The following is a 17,934-nucleotide window of genomic DNA, read 5'->3' as shown; positions in this document are numbered from 1 at the left end:
GTAGCAATCTGCATTCTAGAAAGTGAAGGGCCTTCATATATAAAGTGGTCTTACAAATCAATAAAACAAACATCTCTTTGAGAAAAACAGCTGTGGTTATTGCTTTGTCCCCTGAGTCTAAACAATGCCTGACGTGTACACAGTCACGTGCTCATGAAACATCTAGGAAATGTTGGTTAAAATTCAACCACAGTGAAGACAATAATCTGGTTTTAAACATGGAGTATGTATCAAGCCTTTGCTCATTCCAATTGCTGTGCATATATAATGCTTATTATGTGCTTGCAGGACTTGGTTCTAAGTGCCTATAACATATTGAGCAATTTAGTTCTCACAAGTACTGTTAAAATCCCTAGTTTTTTTAAAAAAATCTTTTTATGTTATTTCTTATTTGAATGACATTTACTTTGGTCATTTTCTACTAAATTCAGCTATGTTCTTTTTTCTTATTTTTTTGGTTTCATTTTAATTTTTAAAATTTATTTTATTTTTTAATTGAAGAATAATTGCTTTACAGAATTTTGTTGTGTTCTATCAAACTTCAACATGAGTCAGCCATAGGTATACATAGTCCTCTCCCTCTTGAACCTCCCCATCCCACCAATCCCCATTTTAATGATGAGGCCACAGAGGCACCGAGAGGATAGCGCACTTGCTTGTGGGCAGAGAGCTAGGATCTGAACCCAGGCAATCTCACTCCAGAACCCATGCACCTAACCACTGCCTCTAGATACATAGTTCCTGAAGCCCTGGCATGCCGCGTTACCAGTTCCACTGGCCAGAGAGGAAACCTGAAGTCTCAAGAGGGCAAGCGACAAAGCCAAGGTCACAGAGTTAGGAAGCAGCAGAGTTGGGGGAAGCCTGAGCCAAGAAGAGAGCAGAAGCACCCAGAGTGTGCCGGCGGCAGGAGACACGCTTAACTCACTCTTTCGATCTGGGAGGAGATGAGCAGTGAGTCCTGAAATGTCAGAAGCCAGCAGGGGTATGGAAGCGACCCGCTGGGGCTGGCCTGAGCCCAGCAGGGTGCACAGGCCTCCTACTCCTCTTCCCTCTCTTGGCTGCAGACCCGAGTGAAGGGAGGGGTGGCGGTGGAGGGGGTGGATCAGTGGACAGGATGCAGCCAGCCCCGTGACAAGAGGCACGTGGAGAGGGAGCCCAGGACAGCAGGGCTGCGGGGGATACCTCCCCTGGGAGTTGCTGACCCCTGAAACTGCACAGTCTGAAGCCGGCCTGCAGCTTCCCTTGCTCTCCGGGGCAGCTGAGCTGGTCTGGCAGGGGGCCAGGAGGGAAGGGAAGACACGGCCTTCCCAGAACTGCTGCCCAGCGAGGGTTCCCGGAACCAGTGGCCACATCAGCTGCCCCACCCAAACCAGAGGCTGGCCAGGCCAGAGCCCCAAGATGGCCTGGGCTCTGCCTGCCTGCCCCACTCCCAACCCAAGAAGGGAGGGGAGGGCGGGCTGGTGGAGGGCTGTTTTTGCCGCCACCAGGAGCAAGAACCACCTCACCCAAGAGCCTGCCAGGTTCCCCGTGTACCTACTGTGTGCTCCAGGCCTCACCAGGCTCCCCGTGTACCTACTGTGTGCTGATGTCTTAACCAGGCTCCCCGTGTACCTACTGTGTGCTCCAGGCCTCGCTAGGCTCCCCGTGTGCCTACTGTGTGCTCCCGTCCTCACCCACTTGCTCGTGACCCATGTATTCTTTTTTTTTTTTCATTTTTATTTATTTTTGGTTGCACTGAGTCTTCACTGCTGCTCGGGGGCTTTCTCTAGTTGCAGCAAGCAGGGGCTGCTCCTCATGGTGGTGTGTGGGCGTCTCACTGCAGCGGCTTCTCTCTGTTGCAGGACACAGGCTCTGCGTGTGTGGGCTTCAGTACCTGTGCACACGCGATTAGTTGCTCCGCGGCATGTGGAATCTTCCCGGACCGGGGACTGAACCTGCCTCCCCTGCACTGGCAGGCAGATTCTTACCCACTATGCTACCACGGAAGTCCTGCCCCATGTATTCTCATTGCAGGTGCTTTCTGAGCACTCACTATCTGCCAGCTACTACAGATGTGGAAAAGACATTCATCACACATTCATTTCCTCCTCCTTGCCTTTAACAAATACTGGAGCCAGAAGAAAAGTTACTGGAGGATCTGGGGCACAGAGATGGGACTATCAAAGGCTCCCTCTGGCCTGGGGGGTCAAGGGCAGAAGCAGAACCCCATGAGGAGGCCACTGGACTAGCCCAGGTACTAGGTGCCAGGTGTGCCAGGGCTGTAGGGAAGAAGAGGTAAGAATGGGTTAAATTCTAGATCTGATTTGAAGGTAGAGTCAACAGGCTTTGCTGACAGAATGGAGTTTGAGGGCTGGGGGAGAGAAAAGGGGATTAGAAGGAGTAAAAATGATTCTGAGGGACTTCCCTGGTGGTCACAGTGCTTAAGAATCCATCTCCCAACACAGGGGACTTGAGGTTGATCCCTGGTCCGGGAAGATCCCACAAAGCTGCAGGGCAGCTAAGCCCGTGTGCCACAAACTACTGAAGCCCACATTCTGCAACAAGACAGACCACCACAGTGAGGAGCCTCTGAGTGCAGCAACAAAGACCCAGCACAGTCAGTACAAAATAAATAAATAGACAGTTTTTATAAAATGACCCTGAGGGCTTTGGCCTGAGCCACTGGAAGGATGGAGGTGCCACCCACCAAGATGGAGTGGACTGAGGTCAGCCACCATCAGATACGTAGGAGGCTGTGAGGATGGAGCTGTCAGTGCTGAGGGACCGGGAAGGTCCCCCTGGTCCCACAGGGTCAGTGGGGGCAAGCGGGGTGGGTAAATGACCAAGACTCCCCCAGGGAGGGGTGGCGGTGTGTGGACAGGAAGGAAGAACGTGCCCCAGAAGGCACATGGCCCCACCAGGGCAGGGAACCTGCTTCACCCTCTGTAAGGAGACACCTAGCCCAGCGTCCGGCACAGAGCAGGAACTCCACAAATGAGCATGTGTACTTGACTTTATTCCTGTTTTTACACTGATACAGTGCTTCCTTAGTGCCGGGCGCTGATCAAGGATGCTTAAGGACCCCTGTGAGATGAATACAATGATGAAACCCATTTTACAGTTTCTGAAGGAGCCTAAAAGAAGGAGGGTGTGGTCCATTTCCCATCCCACAAGACAGGGCCTGGGCTGCAGCGATGGGTAAGGGTCACAGAGGATGAGAGCAGTGAAATCAGCAGGGCTGGAGGACAACACTGTCTACCAGGGTTGGTAAGCAATTCAGACCTTGTCCCCAAGGCAATAGGGAGCCACTGAAGGCTATTAAGCAGGAGGGGAGCTGCCTTCCAGAAAGCTCACTCTGCCCTGTGTGTGAATGGCCGCAGAAGCAGCTGGCGGAGGAGCGGGTACTGCCGGAGCTGCAGAACGGGCGGCACCAGCTCTGTCTGGGAGGCGGACGTGGCAGAAGCCGGTGATGCCTAGTGGCTGGGAGCTGGGAGTGGCGGGGGCCTTGGGCTGGGGCATGGGTGGATGGGTGGATGGTGGGGGGATGCCGGGAAGAGGCGTGGTCTTGCTGGGGAAGACCACCTGCTTTGAGGCACTGCGGACTTGGTGAGTCCAAATGGGTGATGGACCCAGGAGGCATCCAGGAGGCAGTATGTCCTAGCAGCCTGGAGCTCAGAGACAAGGCTCACGCTGGAGGAGACAGGTTTGTGGGTCATCAGCTGTGGCTCAAGCCCAGGGTTTGCTGCGCAGAGTGAGACACAGCCGTGTCTGAGGGGCAGGAGAGGGCTGGGGGCTGTGGACCTCCTTCATGGGACTCGCTTGGGCCAAGACTCCCAGAGTGAGGGTCACCATCTCAGGGACAGGCTGGCACCCTACTCCAAGAGCCACTTTATGGCAACGTGGGCACTCAGGTTGGCTGTGGACACGTTGAGAGCAAGTGTCCACAGGAGAGGCATCTGGGTGACTCCACCTAGCATCCTGGAAGCCACGCCCATCCTCAGAAGGTACCAGAGCCCCCAGGCAGGAAGCTGAGCCTGAGGGACCCGCGTGCAGACATCGCCTGCTGAGGCCCAGCGGCCAGCCTCTATCACTCTACAAGCCCTTCTCCTGCTTCGTGTTTCTGCCCACACTTACTCCTTGTAGCTTATCACTCACACACGCCTGCTGTGCACTGTCAACCCCCCAGAGAAAGCCAGCTCCTACAAGGCCAGAGGCTATGCCCACCCTATTCGCTGCTATAGCCCTACAGCCTAGCACAGGGCCTGGCACACAGCAAGGGTGGGGGGGTTCCATAGATATTTGCTGAATGGAAGAATGAATGGACGAATGTCCCCTGGCTGTGTGCAGTGAGGTCTGGCCAGCCAACCCTGACGGAGGCAGGGATACAACTCCCACAACTGGTGTTTTCTGCCTCTCTCTGCTGGATAAGCACTGACAAACCTGGGCTCAGAGTCTCCTTGAATACCCCGATACAGGCACCACACGGATCTTAGCCACCCTGGCGCGGGGTTGGGGGAAGGGGCTGACCTCCCAAGAGCTGGTAATTGGCGCATTATCATAATGAGTGCTCACTGCCCTGAGACACAGATACAAGATGTCTGGAGCTCCAGATGCTGATTAGATTTTGGCCATCTTAGTGACAGTCATGGCTCCTGCTGCACCTCCTTCCTAAGGTCACCAGAAGTCACCATGATTTTCCCCAGTTCCTTGAATCTTTAGAGATCAGGCCCTGGGCCCCTCTGCCCATAGGGCCCACCCCTCTTCCCCAGCCGAAGGTGCAAGTATTATCATTCCCTTTGTAGACAGGGGAAACTGAGGCCCAGAGAGGTTCAGAAGCCTGCCTGAGGATGCACAGCTAGTCAGCAGTGGGCCTGGGATGTGAACCCGGATCTTCCGAGTCACAGCACAGCACCTGGTCTAGGGGAAGCAGCCATAAACTCACCCTCTTTATATACCACTCTGCTTGCTTCTCCCAGCAAGCCCCGTGTGGAAGATGCGGTCAAACCTCCCTTGTACAGAAGAAGAAACCGAGGCTCGGAGGGGTTCAATAACAGTCCCAAGGAAGTGATGAGCTAGAATTTGGCTTCCACCACTGTTTGCCCGGGATTCCCAGGTGGTGTAGCAGTGAAGAATTTGCCAGTCAATGCAGGAGACACAAGGGATGTGGGTTCGATCCTGGGTCAGGAAGATCCCCTGGGGTAGAAATTGCAACCCACTCCAGTATTCTTGCCTGGAGAGCCCCATGGACAGAGGAGCCTGGCAGGCTACAGTCCACGGGATCGAAGTGGATATGGCTGAGCACACACGCGCACGCACACTCTGTTTGCCTAGCCCTTGCAAGGAGCATGTCTTAACAGTGACCAGGACTTTGCCCCCTAGGCAAACCTGACAGGGCAGCACAGATAAATGCTCCCTGCTCACGGTCTGCAGACAGGCGGGGCTGGGGTGGGGCTCTCCTTGGAGTTCTTTCTGTTGTCTCACCCCTTATCATTCTTGGCCCGGTCAGGGACACCCGTCAGTCATGTGGGGTGACCCACGTGGGCAGGGACCCCAGGGCACCTAAGACACGGAAGCTTAACTCTGAGCGTGGGCTCAGCACTAACTGGCTGGGAGACCTTGGCAAGCTGGGGTCCTTGGAGACCGACCGCAGAGCCCCGGTCTCCTTATCTGTGAAATGAGAGCAGGACCACTTTGCCTCCTGGGGTGGTTGAGGAGGGGCAAAGGGACCGTGGCTGGCATGGCTGGGCAGAGAGGCCTGGGGCAGAGCTGACGGGACAGGCGACAGAGCCCGTCTCCCAGCGCCTAGTGACCACTCTGCAACCCTGAACACAGCAAATGGCGTGACACCCAGACGGGGTCTCAGAGCACAAGCTGAGCGAAGGAGGCTGGGCTTGGAAGGGCGATACGTGTGCTCCTTTCAGAAAAAGTCCAAAAGGAGACAAACCAATCTTGGGGTTAGTGGCTGGGAGAGTGTCCTGGGAGAGGGTGGGCAGAAGAGAAACTTCTGTGGGAGGTGCTGGTCATGCTTCGTTTCTTGATCAGGTTATACGTGCTCATGTTTACTTTGTGAAGCTGGGCCTTTGCCTGCATGTACATTGCAATAAAAAGGAAAAGAAAAAAAAAAAGATGGATGAGACGGAAAGGAAGAGAGCAGAGGAGAGTGCATGAGGCGATCAGGGTATGTCAGCGAAGGTCCCGAAACAGCCAGTTCTCAGGGCTGGTGGATCCCCAAAGACTCTGGAGTCCACAGTTGGTAAGACTGCAGGTCCCTCTAGACCTTTGCACAGCGCCATCAACACTCTAGCTAGCTACTTGCCCCCGAAGACGGGGCACTCACTCCTTCTGGGGGCAGCTTCCAGCCACCCCTCGTGGCCACGGAGAGTCATCTCCCTCAGCGTCAACTCAAGCATCTAAGAGACTTCAGACACATGACCCCAGAGTAGAGAGGGGACAGTGGAGAGCACATGTCCAGCCCTAACGGGAAGCCACCCACCACTCTGCTTTGCACCACATACGTGAAGGCCTAGGCATCGCTAGGACTCGATTTTCTACAAGAAGCTAGAAATCCAGATTTTTATGTATATTACTTTGATTTTTAAATGTTTGATTTTTAAAAACCACACACTACATTTGTGATCCCCTTTGGCTTACAACCACCAGCTGATGTCCTCTTGCAGGGGGCGGGGGGATGGGTGCAGGGTGGTGAGTGTCCTGAGATGCCAGGACCCCCAACAAGAGGAAAGGAGCAACAGGTGAGAGCCCCTGCACCTTCCCTAAGCTCCGGCACCCCTAAATGTTCTCTTCCTTCTGTCCCTCTGGGATGCAGTTGTTATGGTGATGAGAGGAAGCAGGGCTAGGGGCACGCCATCACTGCCTGCTCTCACGTGGCTGAGCCGCAACACTTTTTCAGTGAGGAATTCCAAAATTTTGCAAGCCCCACTGCCTTCCTCCTCCGCGGGGGCAGGCAAGGGGAGGTCAAAGAACAGTCTTTACAGCCTCCCCGCCCCGCCCCACTGTCCCCCAGTGTGCCACAGACTCCCCACTACCCTTGGGCCATTTCCTCTGCCTCCCGGTGCCCTCCACCTACGCACCCTCAGGAAGTTCCTGGTCAAACCCTACTCTTTCCTCTGCCCACTTCACAGCTCTGCGAGTCTCTCTGTCCCAATATCCTCTCCATTCTCATAAAGGGTGAAACATGCCTGTCATTTCTCTGTCTTTCCAGGCTAAAAGTCCTCCAGGGCAAGGATTGTGGCTTACTCATCATGTCTCTTTGCAAACACGGGACGCAGCCAACCAATGCCTGCGAAACTGAAGCTGTCAGCTGCCTCACTGTGGGTGAGTTCCTCCCTCCAGGCCATTCTCACTGCCCAGAACAGCGGCCAATATTGACACTCCGTGACTCATATGAGTACAGATATGTTTACGAGGTCTTTCATATTCACTATGTTATTATTTTCACAAAAACCCTAGAGAGGGGCAAAGCAAGTCATATCCCCATTTTATGGTTTAGGAAATTGAAGCCCAGAGAGGGAAAATGACTTGCCCAAGATTACTGAGCAAGTGAGTTGCAGAGCTGAGACGAAGATGCAAGTTTTGTTTTGCTTTTTTTAAAAAAAACTCATCTGGGTACCAGAGCAGCGTCAAAGAAAAGTCCTACAACTTTAGAGGGGAAGAAAAGAAAATAACTGGAAAATCAGTCAAGGAAAAAGCACGTAGAGATAACAGGTATAGAAATATTATTGCTGTTGCTGCTGTTTGTTGTTGTTTAGTCACCAAGTCGTGTCTGACTCTTTTGCGTCCCCACAGACTGTAACCCGCCAGGCTCCTGTGTCCATGGGATTTCCCAGGCAAGAATACTGGAGCAGGTTTCCTTCTCCATTTCCTTCTCCAGGGGATCGTCCCAACCCAAGGATCAAACACGTGTCTCCTGCATCGGCAGGTGGATTCTTTACCATTGAGTCCTCTTAATACTGAATAAAATGGAATTCAAGGCATCAAAGTATTATTAAAAGAGAGAAAGGTAGCTGTTTTATATTGATAAAAGGAGCAACTCACCAAGAAGGTGTAAAAGTCATGAACCCTCTTCTATTCATACATTCCGTTTACATGCACCAGAAAACAGAGCTTCCAAAAACGAAGCAAAAAACCAAGGGCTTCCCTGGTGGTCCAGTGGTTAAGAATCCACCTGGAAGTGGCCTGAATCCCAGTCAGGGAACTAAGATCCCACATGTCTTGGAGCAACTAAGTCTGTGTGCCGCAATCACTGAGCCTGCATGCCACAACTAGAGAGCCTGTGTGCTTGTGCTGGGATGAAAGAGCTAAAACTTGAGATAGCTAAATAAATAAATATCTTTTAAATGACACAAAAAGCTGAGAGCAGGTCAAGGGAAAATGAACAGAACTTCCGTTATAGTGGGAGATGAAGCAGGTAGAGAAAGCTACATAAAAAACATGAAAAATGCAAACGATATAATTCGTAAACATGACTTAGATAGACATAGTTTTATAACTTTACATCCAGCCAGAAATACACATCTTTCCAATGACAAGAGGAACAGACAGAAAGACTGATCAGAAAATCCTACAAAGAAGATCTCAACCAATTCTCCATCACTGAGATCACAGAAGCTACAGATATTGACCACTATCCATAGAAATCAATAATCAAAATATAACTTTAAAATTCCATCCACCTTAAAAGACCATAAAGCATATAACAATTTTTAATCAAAAAAGAAATTATCAACTATTTTAGTAGTGAATGATTTTGTGTAACAAGAACTGTGGAATAAAGTCATAGCAGTACTTAGAAAAAAATTATAGCCTGAGGTGGATTTATTAGGGAACAAGAAAAACTGAGAACAACTGTTAGCCACAAACAAGGAGTCTCAGAATGGAAGAAACCCTTACTGACAGCAGCTCATGTAGACGAGGGGCTTCCTGGGTGGCTCAGAGGTAAAGAATCTGCCTACAATGCAGGAGACCCAGGTTCGATCCCTGGGTTGGGAAGATCCCCTGGAGAAGGAAATGGCAATCCACTCCAGTGTCCTTGTCTGAGAAATCTGAGGGACAGAGGAGCCTGGTGGGCTATACAGTCCATAGGGTAGCAAAAGAGTCGGTCACTACTCAGTGACTGAACAGTAGAAGGGAATTCTGGAGGATTTAGCTGACAAATCCAATACCAGCCCCAGGGGGGTATGTGGCTACTACAAAGCAGGTGGTATCAACAGAGGTGTGGGTTCCAGACCAAGGAGGTGATAGTCTCCCTCCTTTCTGACTGGGGAAGGCTTTGGGAGAGGCAATGGTTTTTACGTGGGGCTCCGACCAGCTGGATCATGTACAAAGCCAGACTGAACAGGAGGAATGACAATGAATTATGGCTGTGTTGTCTGAAGGAGAGAACCATTAAGGGGACTTCCCTGGTGATCCAGTGGCTAAGACTCCATGCTCCCAATGCAGGGGGCCAAGGTTTGATCCCCTATCAGGGAACTAGATCCCACATGCCACAATTAAGACCTGGTGCAGCCAAATAAATAAATGCACAAATATCTTTTAAAAAGAAAAAGAAAAGCATTGGGCTGGATTGGAGGGCAATGCCTACAACCTCCAAGGAACAGAACTAAAGCTAGAAAGTGAAAGCTCCTGAAAAGCTGAACTGGCTAACTCCCAGGAAACATCTTCTCCTAGTTAGAGCTGTCCAACAGCAAGAATCTGGCTTTTAGAAGGCCTACTCCCCAGAAGCAAGACTGCTGCGAGGCCAGGGGTAGGGGTCGGTCTGCAGGCTTGGAGGGCTGCCGCCGCAGAGGACTGGCATCCCTCCTCTCCCTCTCCGGAGAAGTTCCATTTCCTCTTTTAAAAAGACAAAACACTTTTCTGGCTGTTTCTGGAAACCCTCAGGCCTTTCACAGTTCTCCAAAACAGTCCTTGGTGACTACACTCCCTTATTTCTAACCAAGAAGCCTAGTTCTTTTAAACTCTGCTCCGTGGGCTGGAAAGCTCAGAATAGTGGTTAAACTTTGCATACTTTTCCAGCCCCAGATTTGAAACCAGATTCTGCCACTTCCGAGTTGCGTCACCAGGTTAAGTCTCTTCCCTGAACCTCAGTTTCCTCCCCAGGGAAATGAAGAGACACCCATGCGTCTACCTGCCCCCATGTACCACGATGCCTGATGGGGGAGTCAGTCCCCCACTGCCTGCACCCCCACTGTGCCCCCTCTGCTTTAAGGTGCCCTCCCTGTCTGCCATGCTGGGGAGGATGCTCGCTGGCAAAATCATCTGTAAAATGATCTACACAATGATTGGATCACCTGTGATCTCGAGCCTGGCCTGACCACGTGCACAAAGGTCACTGAGCATGGATCTGAGTACCAGATCCATGTAGGTGAGCACTAACAGTGGATGGTGACAGTGGGCCTTTAGCACTTGAATAGTTTCCATGATGTGCTTAAACACAGTGGTAAAAGCTGAGGACCCTGGAGCTGTCGGGTTCACAGCTTTGTGACCCCCAGACAAGTTACTATATCTGCTGCCCTGTCTTTTTTTTGTATATCTGTAAAATCAGGATAAGAGCAGTTCCCACCTTGTACAGTTTCGGCACAAGATGAATGAGGCAATGCAGGTGTCTGGCTCCCACTGGCTTTCCTGACCTCTCTCCCCTCCCTTCTTTGCCTTGTTTCAATTCGGTCCAACCACATCAGCTTCCCTGTGCTGAGTCAGACACACCTCAGGGCCTTTGCACTTGCTGTTCCTTCGGCCAGGATCGCTCCTTCCCCAGATATCTGCCTGTCTTTCTATCTTGGGTCTTAGCTCAAAAGTCACCTCCTCCACTAGACAGCCAGCCCCACGAGGACCCTTGCTTCTGTGTCAGATGCTGCTGTGTCCACAGCCTCCACACACTTGCTGAGTTAGACAGTGTGCGTGCCTGTCACTTTTAGCTTTGCAAACAGGATCTGCAGGCTGGAGGCTGTTGGTCCCTTCGCAGTCCTGTTGCTCAGAACACATCCTCCTTTTCAGGAAATCTGTTCCACCAAACCCCGGAGGGCCAGGCTTCTCCTCCCTTCACCAGGATCTGTCTCCTCCCTCTCTCCTAGAGGGAGAAGGAGGGGGACTCAGATACCAGCTCAGAGGGTGAGCCTGCCCAGTGAGTCAGAGCTCCCACGCCTGCTTTGGTAAAGACCTGGATTTAAGTGCCAACGAGGAGGTGAGGAGCCCTGAGGGGGCCCCAAGAATGAGAATGAGTCAGTTGGAGGCAAACCCGAAACCTCAGAGGCATCACCACTTCTTGGAAAGGCACAGATGTGTGCACGTAGAACAGTGCACCCAGAGTGGGGGCAAGCAGCAGGCCCGGAAGTGGGGCTGGTGGGCTGGACAAGACCTGTTCTAGCATCCTCTGTGGTTTCCTCCATCTGGCCCGCTCCTCCAGGGCCCCTTGCCCTTCTAAATGTCCCTTCTCAGAGAGGCTCCCCCAACTCCGCCCGCATCCTGCTCTACTTTCTTCTGAGCACTGTCGCTATGGGACATGACACGATACTGCAGAAGACATGACCTCCCGCAGCCCAGGCGTGTTTCCAAATTCAGAATTACTCAGATTAGAGAAAGGTCATCTTGCATAAAATATACCGCCCGTCATAACGATCCCTGCCCTCCACGGGGCCCAAGGAGCACCCTGTGATCAATCACATGTGCATCTCTGCAGCAAGACACACGAGCCTTCACACCACAGGAAAGAAATGAAGACTCCAAACAGCCTCATGTTTAGTTCATGTCAGGTCTTGCTTCCATCTGAGTGATGAGAACACTTCCGGTTTTCAGAGCTTGTGGATTTCGAGCTTGTAGATAAGGAGTGTAGCTCTGTGCGTGTGTTTGTGTACTGCTTGTTTTCACAACTCGAAGTCAAATCCCTGGAGGACGAGGACTCTGTGCCCGTCCTCTGGCACCTTGCCTGGCATGTGCGTGTGTATGACTAAGTCGCTTTAGTCGTATCCGACTCTTTGTGACCCTATGGACTGGGTAGCCCACCAGGCTCCTCCGTCCGGGGGATTCTCCAGGCAAAAATATCTGGGAAGCCCTGCCTGGCACACAGGTGCTCAATAAATATCCAAAGAAGAAATGAATGAGGAAGTTAGGAGCTGGATGTGAAGAAGTGACTCTGTCCTCACTGGGGAGAGAAACAGCAATCACGGAGCTGGGTCTCTCCAAAAAATCATCTCACAAATGCTGCCCCTCCCTCCCCCAAATACCCATTTTACTGACAAGCAAACTGAGGCTGAGAGGTTAAGCAACTTCCTCCAGATCCCACAGACAGGAAGAGCAAGTTCACAATTGAATCTGGGGCGCCTGACTTTAAACCTGTGCCCTTCTCTCTGCCTCAGGCTCAGAGAAGCAAGGCAATAGGGAATACAGTCCATCAGATGCCAGGTCCCCTGGTCTCTCCAGGACCCCCCGTCTCCACTGGGGTTACCCCATCTACTTTCTTAACAGGGCAAGTTTGGACAACGTCTAGGCAAGCCATCATCCACTCTTCTAGCCAAAGGAAATCTGGTCAAACAATTCTGAGCATGTCTGTAGCCCTAAGGAATGCTCCCAAAGATGTCCCTTTCAGCCACCCCAGCAGACTGGCATGATGGGAAAGGACACAGGTTGGGAAGGAAAGCAGGTTCGAATCCCTCCATCTATCATTCCTAGATATACAACCTTAGGCAAGGCTACTGTGCACATCTCTGAGTCTTGGTTTTCTTACCTGTAAAATGGGTGGGTAGACTCAATGCCATCCAATGGGATTCATTTATTTGCTTAACAAATACACAGTGCTTACTGCACATCAGGCACTGTTCTGTATGCCTGACACTTAAGAATTCAGTTCATCACCACAAAAGGTATAAAGTAGTCATAATAATTTCACAAATGGGGAAACTAAGGTCCTGAGACATTGGCTCCATAAGAAGTAGCACGTGGCCATCCCTGTTCAGTGGTTAAGAATCTGCCTGTCAATGCAGAAGACATGGGTTCGATCCCTGGTCTGGGAAGATCTCACAAGGGGCAGAGCAGCTAAGCCTGTGCACCGCAACTATTGAGCCTGTGCTCTAGAGCCTGAAAGTGAAAATGAAGTTGCTCGGTCCTGTCCAACTCTTTGCAATTCCGTGGACTGTAGCCTACCAGGCTCCTCTGTCCATGGGATTTTCCAGGCGAGAGTACTGAAGTGGGTTGCTATGAAGTTGCTCAGTCGTGTCCGACTCTGCGACCCCATGGACTGTAGACTACCAGGCTTCTCTGTCCATGGAATTTTCCAGGCGAGAATACTGGAGTGGGTTGCCATTTCCTTCTCCAGGAGATCTTCCCGACCCAGGGATTGAACCCAGGTCTCCCGCATTGTAGGCAGACGCTTTACCGTCTGAGCCACCAGGGAAGTCAGGGTTGCTAGTAGCCGCAATTACTGAGCCCACACTCCACAACCACTGAAGTCCGAGCACCTAGAGCCCAAGCTCCACTATAAGGGAAGCCACCACGATGAGAAGCCCTCACACTGCAACAAAGAGTAGCCCCTGCTCTCGCAACTAGAGAAAACCCTCGCAGCAACAAAGACCCAGCTCAGCCATAAATAATAAATAAATAGAAGAATGAGCAGAACCAGCATTTGAACCTGGGCGACCTGGCTCCAGAGTCCATGCTCTTAACCTCCAAGCTATACGTCTTGACAGGTACAACAGACATGAACACTGACGGTGGAAGTATTATGTGTTGGAAATTGCGCTAGGGAGCTTATAAAACATGATGTCATTAACAACTCACAGAAGCTCAGTTTTACAAATGTGAGGAAATGAAGCACCCAGGGGGCTTGTGTCTCTCCTCCACTCCCAGGTGGCATCGAGGGCAGTGGGCATTTGATCTCGAACTCTCTCCTCTGAATTCTCTCCTCCATCTGGGGGTAGGGATTGGGGGTGGGGGACGCTTGAGAAAAGGAGGTCCAGGAAAGGGTTTTTCTTCTCACATCCCTGATACTTCATCTCAGCACTTTTTTCTGGATCTGAGCACCAGGAAATTGTGAATGCCTTCAGGGACAATTCCTGTCTCTGCCTGGGCTTTCTGCAACCGTGGGCTTTAGTTGTACAGCAAAACGCATCAGTCACTGAGTCACTGCGTCACTGCCCAGAATTTGGAAATGCTCAGGTCATCCCAGACCTGCTGGGAACTGACTGTGTTGTAATCAGGGCTACAGGCTAGTGCTTCTTCCTCCCTTCAAACTTCCCACAGCCTCCCGCCAAGATTTGACTCTAGAAATCCAGGGTGGGGGTCTAGGAATCTGCATTGTGATTCTTATGGTTCGGGCAAAAGTAAAATACATTGGCCCATACTCCTCTCATGGCGTGCAAGGCCTTTCATGGCATGTCCCACCTTTCCATCCATCACTGGCTTTTCTCCCCTTCCCCCCGGCCTCTGCACGACCCCTTAGCCTTTATCTATGCTGTTCCCACTGCTCAGCATGCTGTTCCCTCCCATTCTGCATCTACCAAGCTCCCCAACTCCTCTCCCAGGGCTGGCTCACAGGTCCCGGCTCCACGAAGTCCGTCCCATTGCCTCATGAAGGTTGATCACCCTCACCTTACCCTTCCTTTCTTCCTCATAGCTCTCCCCTGCCCCCACAACCCCTTCACCCAGGGGCAGCTCCTTGAAGGCACACACCAGCGCCCTGAACAGCACTCAAGCAGTGCCCAGTGGGAGCCCAGTGAATGCTAATGAGTGAATGAATGGCTAGGGTAGGTCATCCCCCCTTCCACATGCCATCAGGCTCATCTGTACTCATGGTGGGTCTAGCTGAGTTCAAGTGGCCTTTGCAGGACTCTGCAATGCCCTGACTGTGGGGGAAACCCAGACTAACATAAACCCGAGCCTCAGTTTCCCCACTGAACTTGAGGACTTTCATGAAGGCTCTGATGTCCCAGCAAATGCCTGGTGTTCCTTAAACGCCACCCAGAGAGGAAGAGCTGCAGGGGAGGGGTCACACATCACAGAGGGCAAATGTCAGGGTTCCAACAGGGTAAGTGCTGGCCTGGAGGGTGATCTGTGAATCTTAGCAGCAGGCATCAAGTTTGCTGGTCCCCAGTGTCTCCTGATTATAAGAAATACAGATTTCGTTCAAGGAAAACAAGGAGAAGAATCATCTAGATTCTGGGGTTTGCTGAATCTGAACCTCACCAAAAAGAGCCTGAGAATGTGCATCTTTTAATAGAATCCTCTGGAGAATTTGTTCCTAAAATAATTTGACAAATTTTGTTGTTTTGTGGACTGCTCTGGCTCTGGTGCCAGAATGACTGGGTCTGATTCCTGCTCCACACTTGCCTTGTGGGCATCAGCTTAGGCAAGTCATTAAAGCTGCCTCTGCCTCAGCAGTCCTCATCTGCAAAATGGCCACAATACACACAGAGCACCAACCAGAATGGCTATTTTGAGATTTAACTCAGAATACTTTCAATGCTCAGGACAGACCCATACAACATAAGTTCCAGCAAATGTTCGCTATTATTGGGCCCATCCAGTATTCAAATAAGGAGAGCAAAGGTCGAAAGGCCTAGTTTCACTCTATTCTTTGATCGGTCTCCAACTTCAGAGTTTTCAGAACTTTCCCCACCCTTTCTCTCCCCGGAATCCTCACCAACTTCCTGTGCGCGGGCTGGGAGTGAGTGCCCAGAGAAGAACCGGGAAAGGAGTTGGGGGGGACGGGGGTGATGAGCCAAGACCCGTCTCACCGCCACGCTCAAGACGCTCCCAAGCACCCAGGACTGGCCTCCCCAGGCCCGCTTCAGCTGCGCGGGGCCGGCCGGTCGGAGTCGCCGCAGCCCCGCTCGCCGAGAAGAGCCGGCAAGTGGGCGATCCCCGCTGGGGATCGGGTGATCGCCGGGTCCCCGCCGTCGGCAGCCCAGCGCTCTCCCAGCCGCCACGACATGCCTGGACCGATTCCCCCCACCTTCCACTCGTACGCGGGAGCCGGGTCCTACCTGCGCCCTCCAGGTCCATTCGCCGCGCCGGCCCCAGAGCGGGAAGTAGGGGACCCCCGGGGAGGCCGTCCCTTCCCTGGCCGCGCCGCTCGGGGCTTTCCTGGGCGCCGGGCGAGCCCGCCCCGCTTCCTGCGCCCCGCCCCGTGTCCGCCCATTGGCTTGCGCCGCCCCGCCCCGCGCACCCTGAGCTCCCCTGGCCCCCTCCCGGTGGGGCCGCCGCAGGTCCCGGCAGCGTCCCTGTTCCCTCAGTCCCCGCAGTCCGAGGGGCTTCCGATCTCTCCAGGAGACGACCCCAGCGCCTGGGCCCCGCGGCCACCGGAGGTCACACCCCAGCCAAGAGAACTCCGCAGGGCTTCCCCTCGCTTTCAGAATAAAATCCCAGCTCCCGAATTTAGCATCAGCCCGTCGGTCACCCCAGCCCCTGCCATTCCCTCTGAGGCCCCCAGCTGTCTCTCTCCGCCGAGGGCAGGTGCATTCAGGACTGGGGAGCTGGGCATCTTGAAGCCTTCTCCCTTTTCCGGCAAGCCCAACTTTTCCTGAACGCGGATATGTTTTCGGAGCGCCTACCATATGAAGGATTCCAGAAAACAGTTCTTCAATCAGCAGTTAGTCCCGTCTGGCAGACCCCTTTCTAAGGCGCTGCATATGTTAATATTAACCGCCAGCTAGCGCAGTCCCCCAGTTTTTTAGATAGGAAAACCGAGGCACAGAGCCTTTGTGGGGGAACTTGTTCAGAATCATGCAGCCGGTGGGGGTTCGAACCCAGGCACCATGGATCACTAATCCCTTAAAAGCAACATCGTAAAAGTTGTGATGGAGCCCAGAAGGTAGGGGAAAAACAGTAATTGAATGAAATATTTCAGGTAACAAGAGATACCAAGAAGAGAGTAAAACAGAGAGAAACCTGTCTCCTCCCCAGGGATGAGAGATTTGAGCTTTGAGTCTAAGGAGGACACGGGCTAGACTAGTTTAGAAGGGGGAACAACCAGTGCAAAAGTCCTGGGATAGGAACCAACTTAGCATGTTGAAGGAATTGCCTGGAGGTCAGGTTGACTGGAGAGCCCTCAGGAGGGGAGAGGGAAAGAAGGTCAAGTCGGAGGTATGCAAACTTAGACTGGACAGTGCTGGGGTCCCTTTGTAAACCTGAAACCTTTTGTTCCGTCTTGGTGTTTCTGAGTTTGTGGGTGGCTCAGGTGGTAAAACAATCTGTGCATCTGCCTGCAATGAGGGAATTCCAGGTTCAATCCCTGGGTCGGGAAGATCCCTTGGAGAAGGGAATGGCAACCCAACTCAATATTCTTGCTTGGAGAATTCCATGGACGGAGGAGCCTGGCGGGCTACAGCCCATGGGGCTGCAAAGAGTTGGACACGACTGAGCGACTGGCATTTATCCAGAGATGGCAGAAGTCTCATTTTAGAAGTGTACGGCTTGAGCTGTCTGCCCTCCTCTCCTCCCAAACTGGGCTCCCACCCTGTTTTCTGCATCTTTAAGCCATCTTCTCTCTTCTCTAGCTTCTACCAGATGGACTGTGCACTAACCCCTCTGCTTACTATGGGACTCCAGGCAAAGTGGACTGGGCACTGTACCTCAGCTCCCACGTCTGCAAAGTGGGGATGACCACAGGCCCCACTTCCTATGGTCTGAAATACTTGAAAAGTGCTTAGAACAATGCCAGGCACATATCAGGCGCTCAATAAATGTACATTGTTGTTCTGATCAGAAGGAAAATGAGAAAGAAGCCAATTTAGAGCCTGCTCCCTCTGCCTGTTTGCTTGGTTGTAAAATGGGGTAAAAATAGCACTGAAGGGAATTTCCTGATGGTCCAGTGGCTAAGACTACACACTCCCAATGCAGGCGGGCAGAGGTTTGATCCCTGGATGGGGAACTAAATCCCATCTGCCACAACTGAGTTTGCATGCTGCATCTAAGACCCGGGACGGTCAAATAAATCAACAGAAGTAA

General features: G+C 52.1%; 1 protein-coding gene across 11 annotated transcripts in view; it reads right to left on the bottom strand.

Moving 5' to 3' along the window:
* Nucleotides 1-17,934, bottom strand: part of IL4R (interleukin 4 receptor) — a 64,559-nt gene that overhangs the window by 33,887 nt on the left and 12,738 nt on the right. For 4 of the 11 annotated variants that reach the window (XM_042239981.2, XM_042239984.2, XM_042239982.2 and 1 more), the window contains exon 1: nt 15,972-16,070. The exons of 2 other annotated variants lie outside the window; for them this stretch is intronic. In XM_042239981.2, the coding sequence (XP_042095915.1) occupies nt 15,972-15,990 (19 nt within the window). In that variant the 5' untranslated portion in view covers nt 15,991-16,070. Of the gene's footprint in view, nt 1-925; nt 16,133-17,934 lie in introns of those variants that run through there. 5 more of the 11 variants (XM_042239977.2, XM_042239978.2, XM_042239986.1 and 2 more) reach the window with 3 other exon arrangements.

The sequence above is a fragment of the Ovis aries genome, chromosome 24 (assembly GCF_016772045.2).
Source record: "Ovis aries strain OAR_USU_Benz2616 breed Rambouillet chromosome 24, ARS-UI_Ramb_v3.0, whole genome shotgun sequence".
Classification (NCBI taxonomy): Eukaryota; Metazoa; Chordata; class Mammalia; order Artiodactyla; family Bovidae; genus Ovis; species Ovis aries.
Note: the sequence above shows the minus strand (reverse complement) of the source record. Positions and strands in the feature narration are given on the sequence as shown.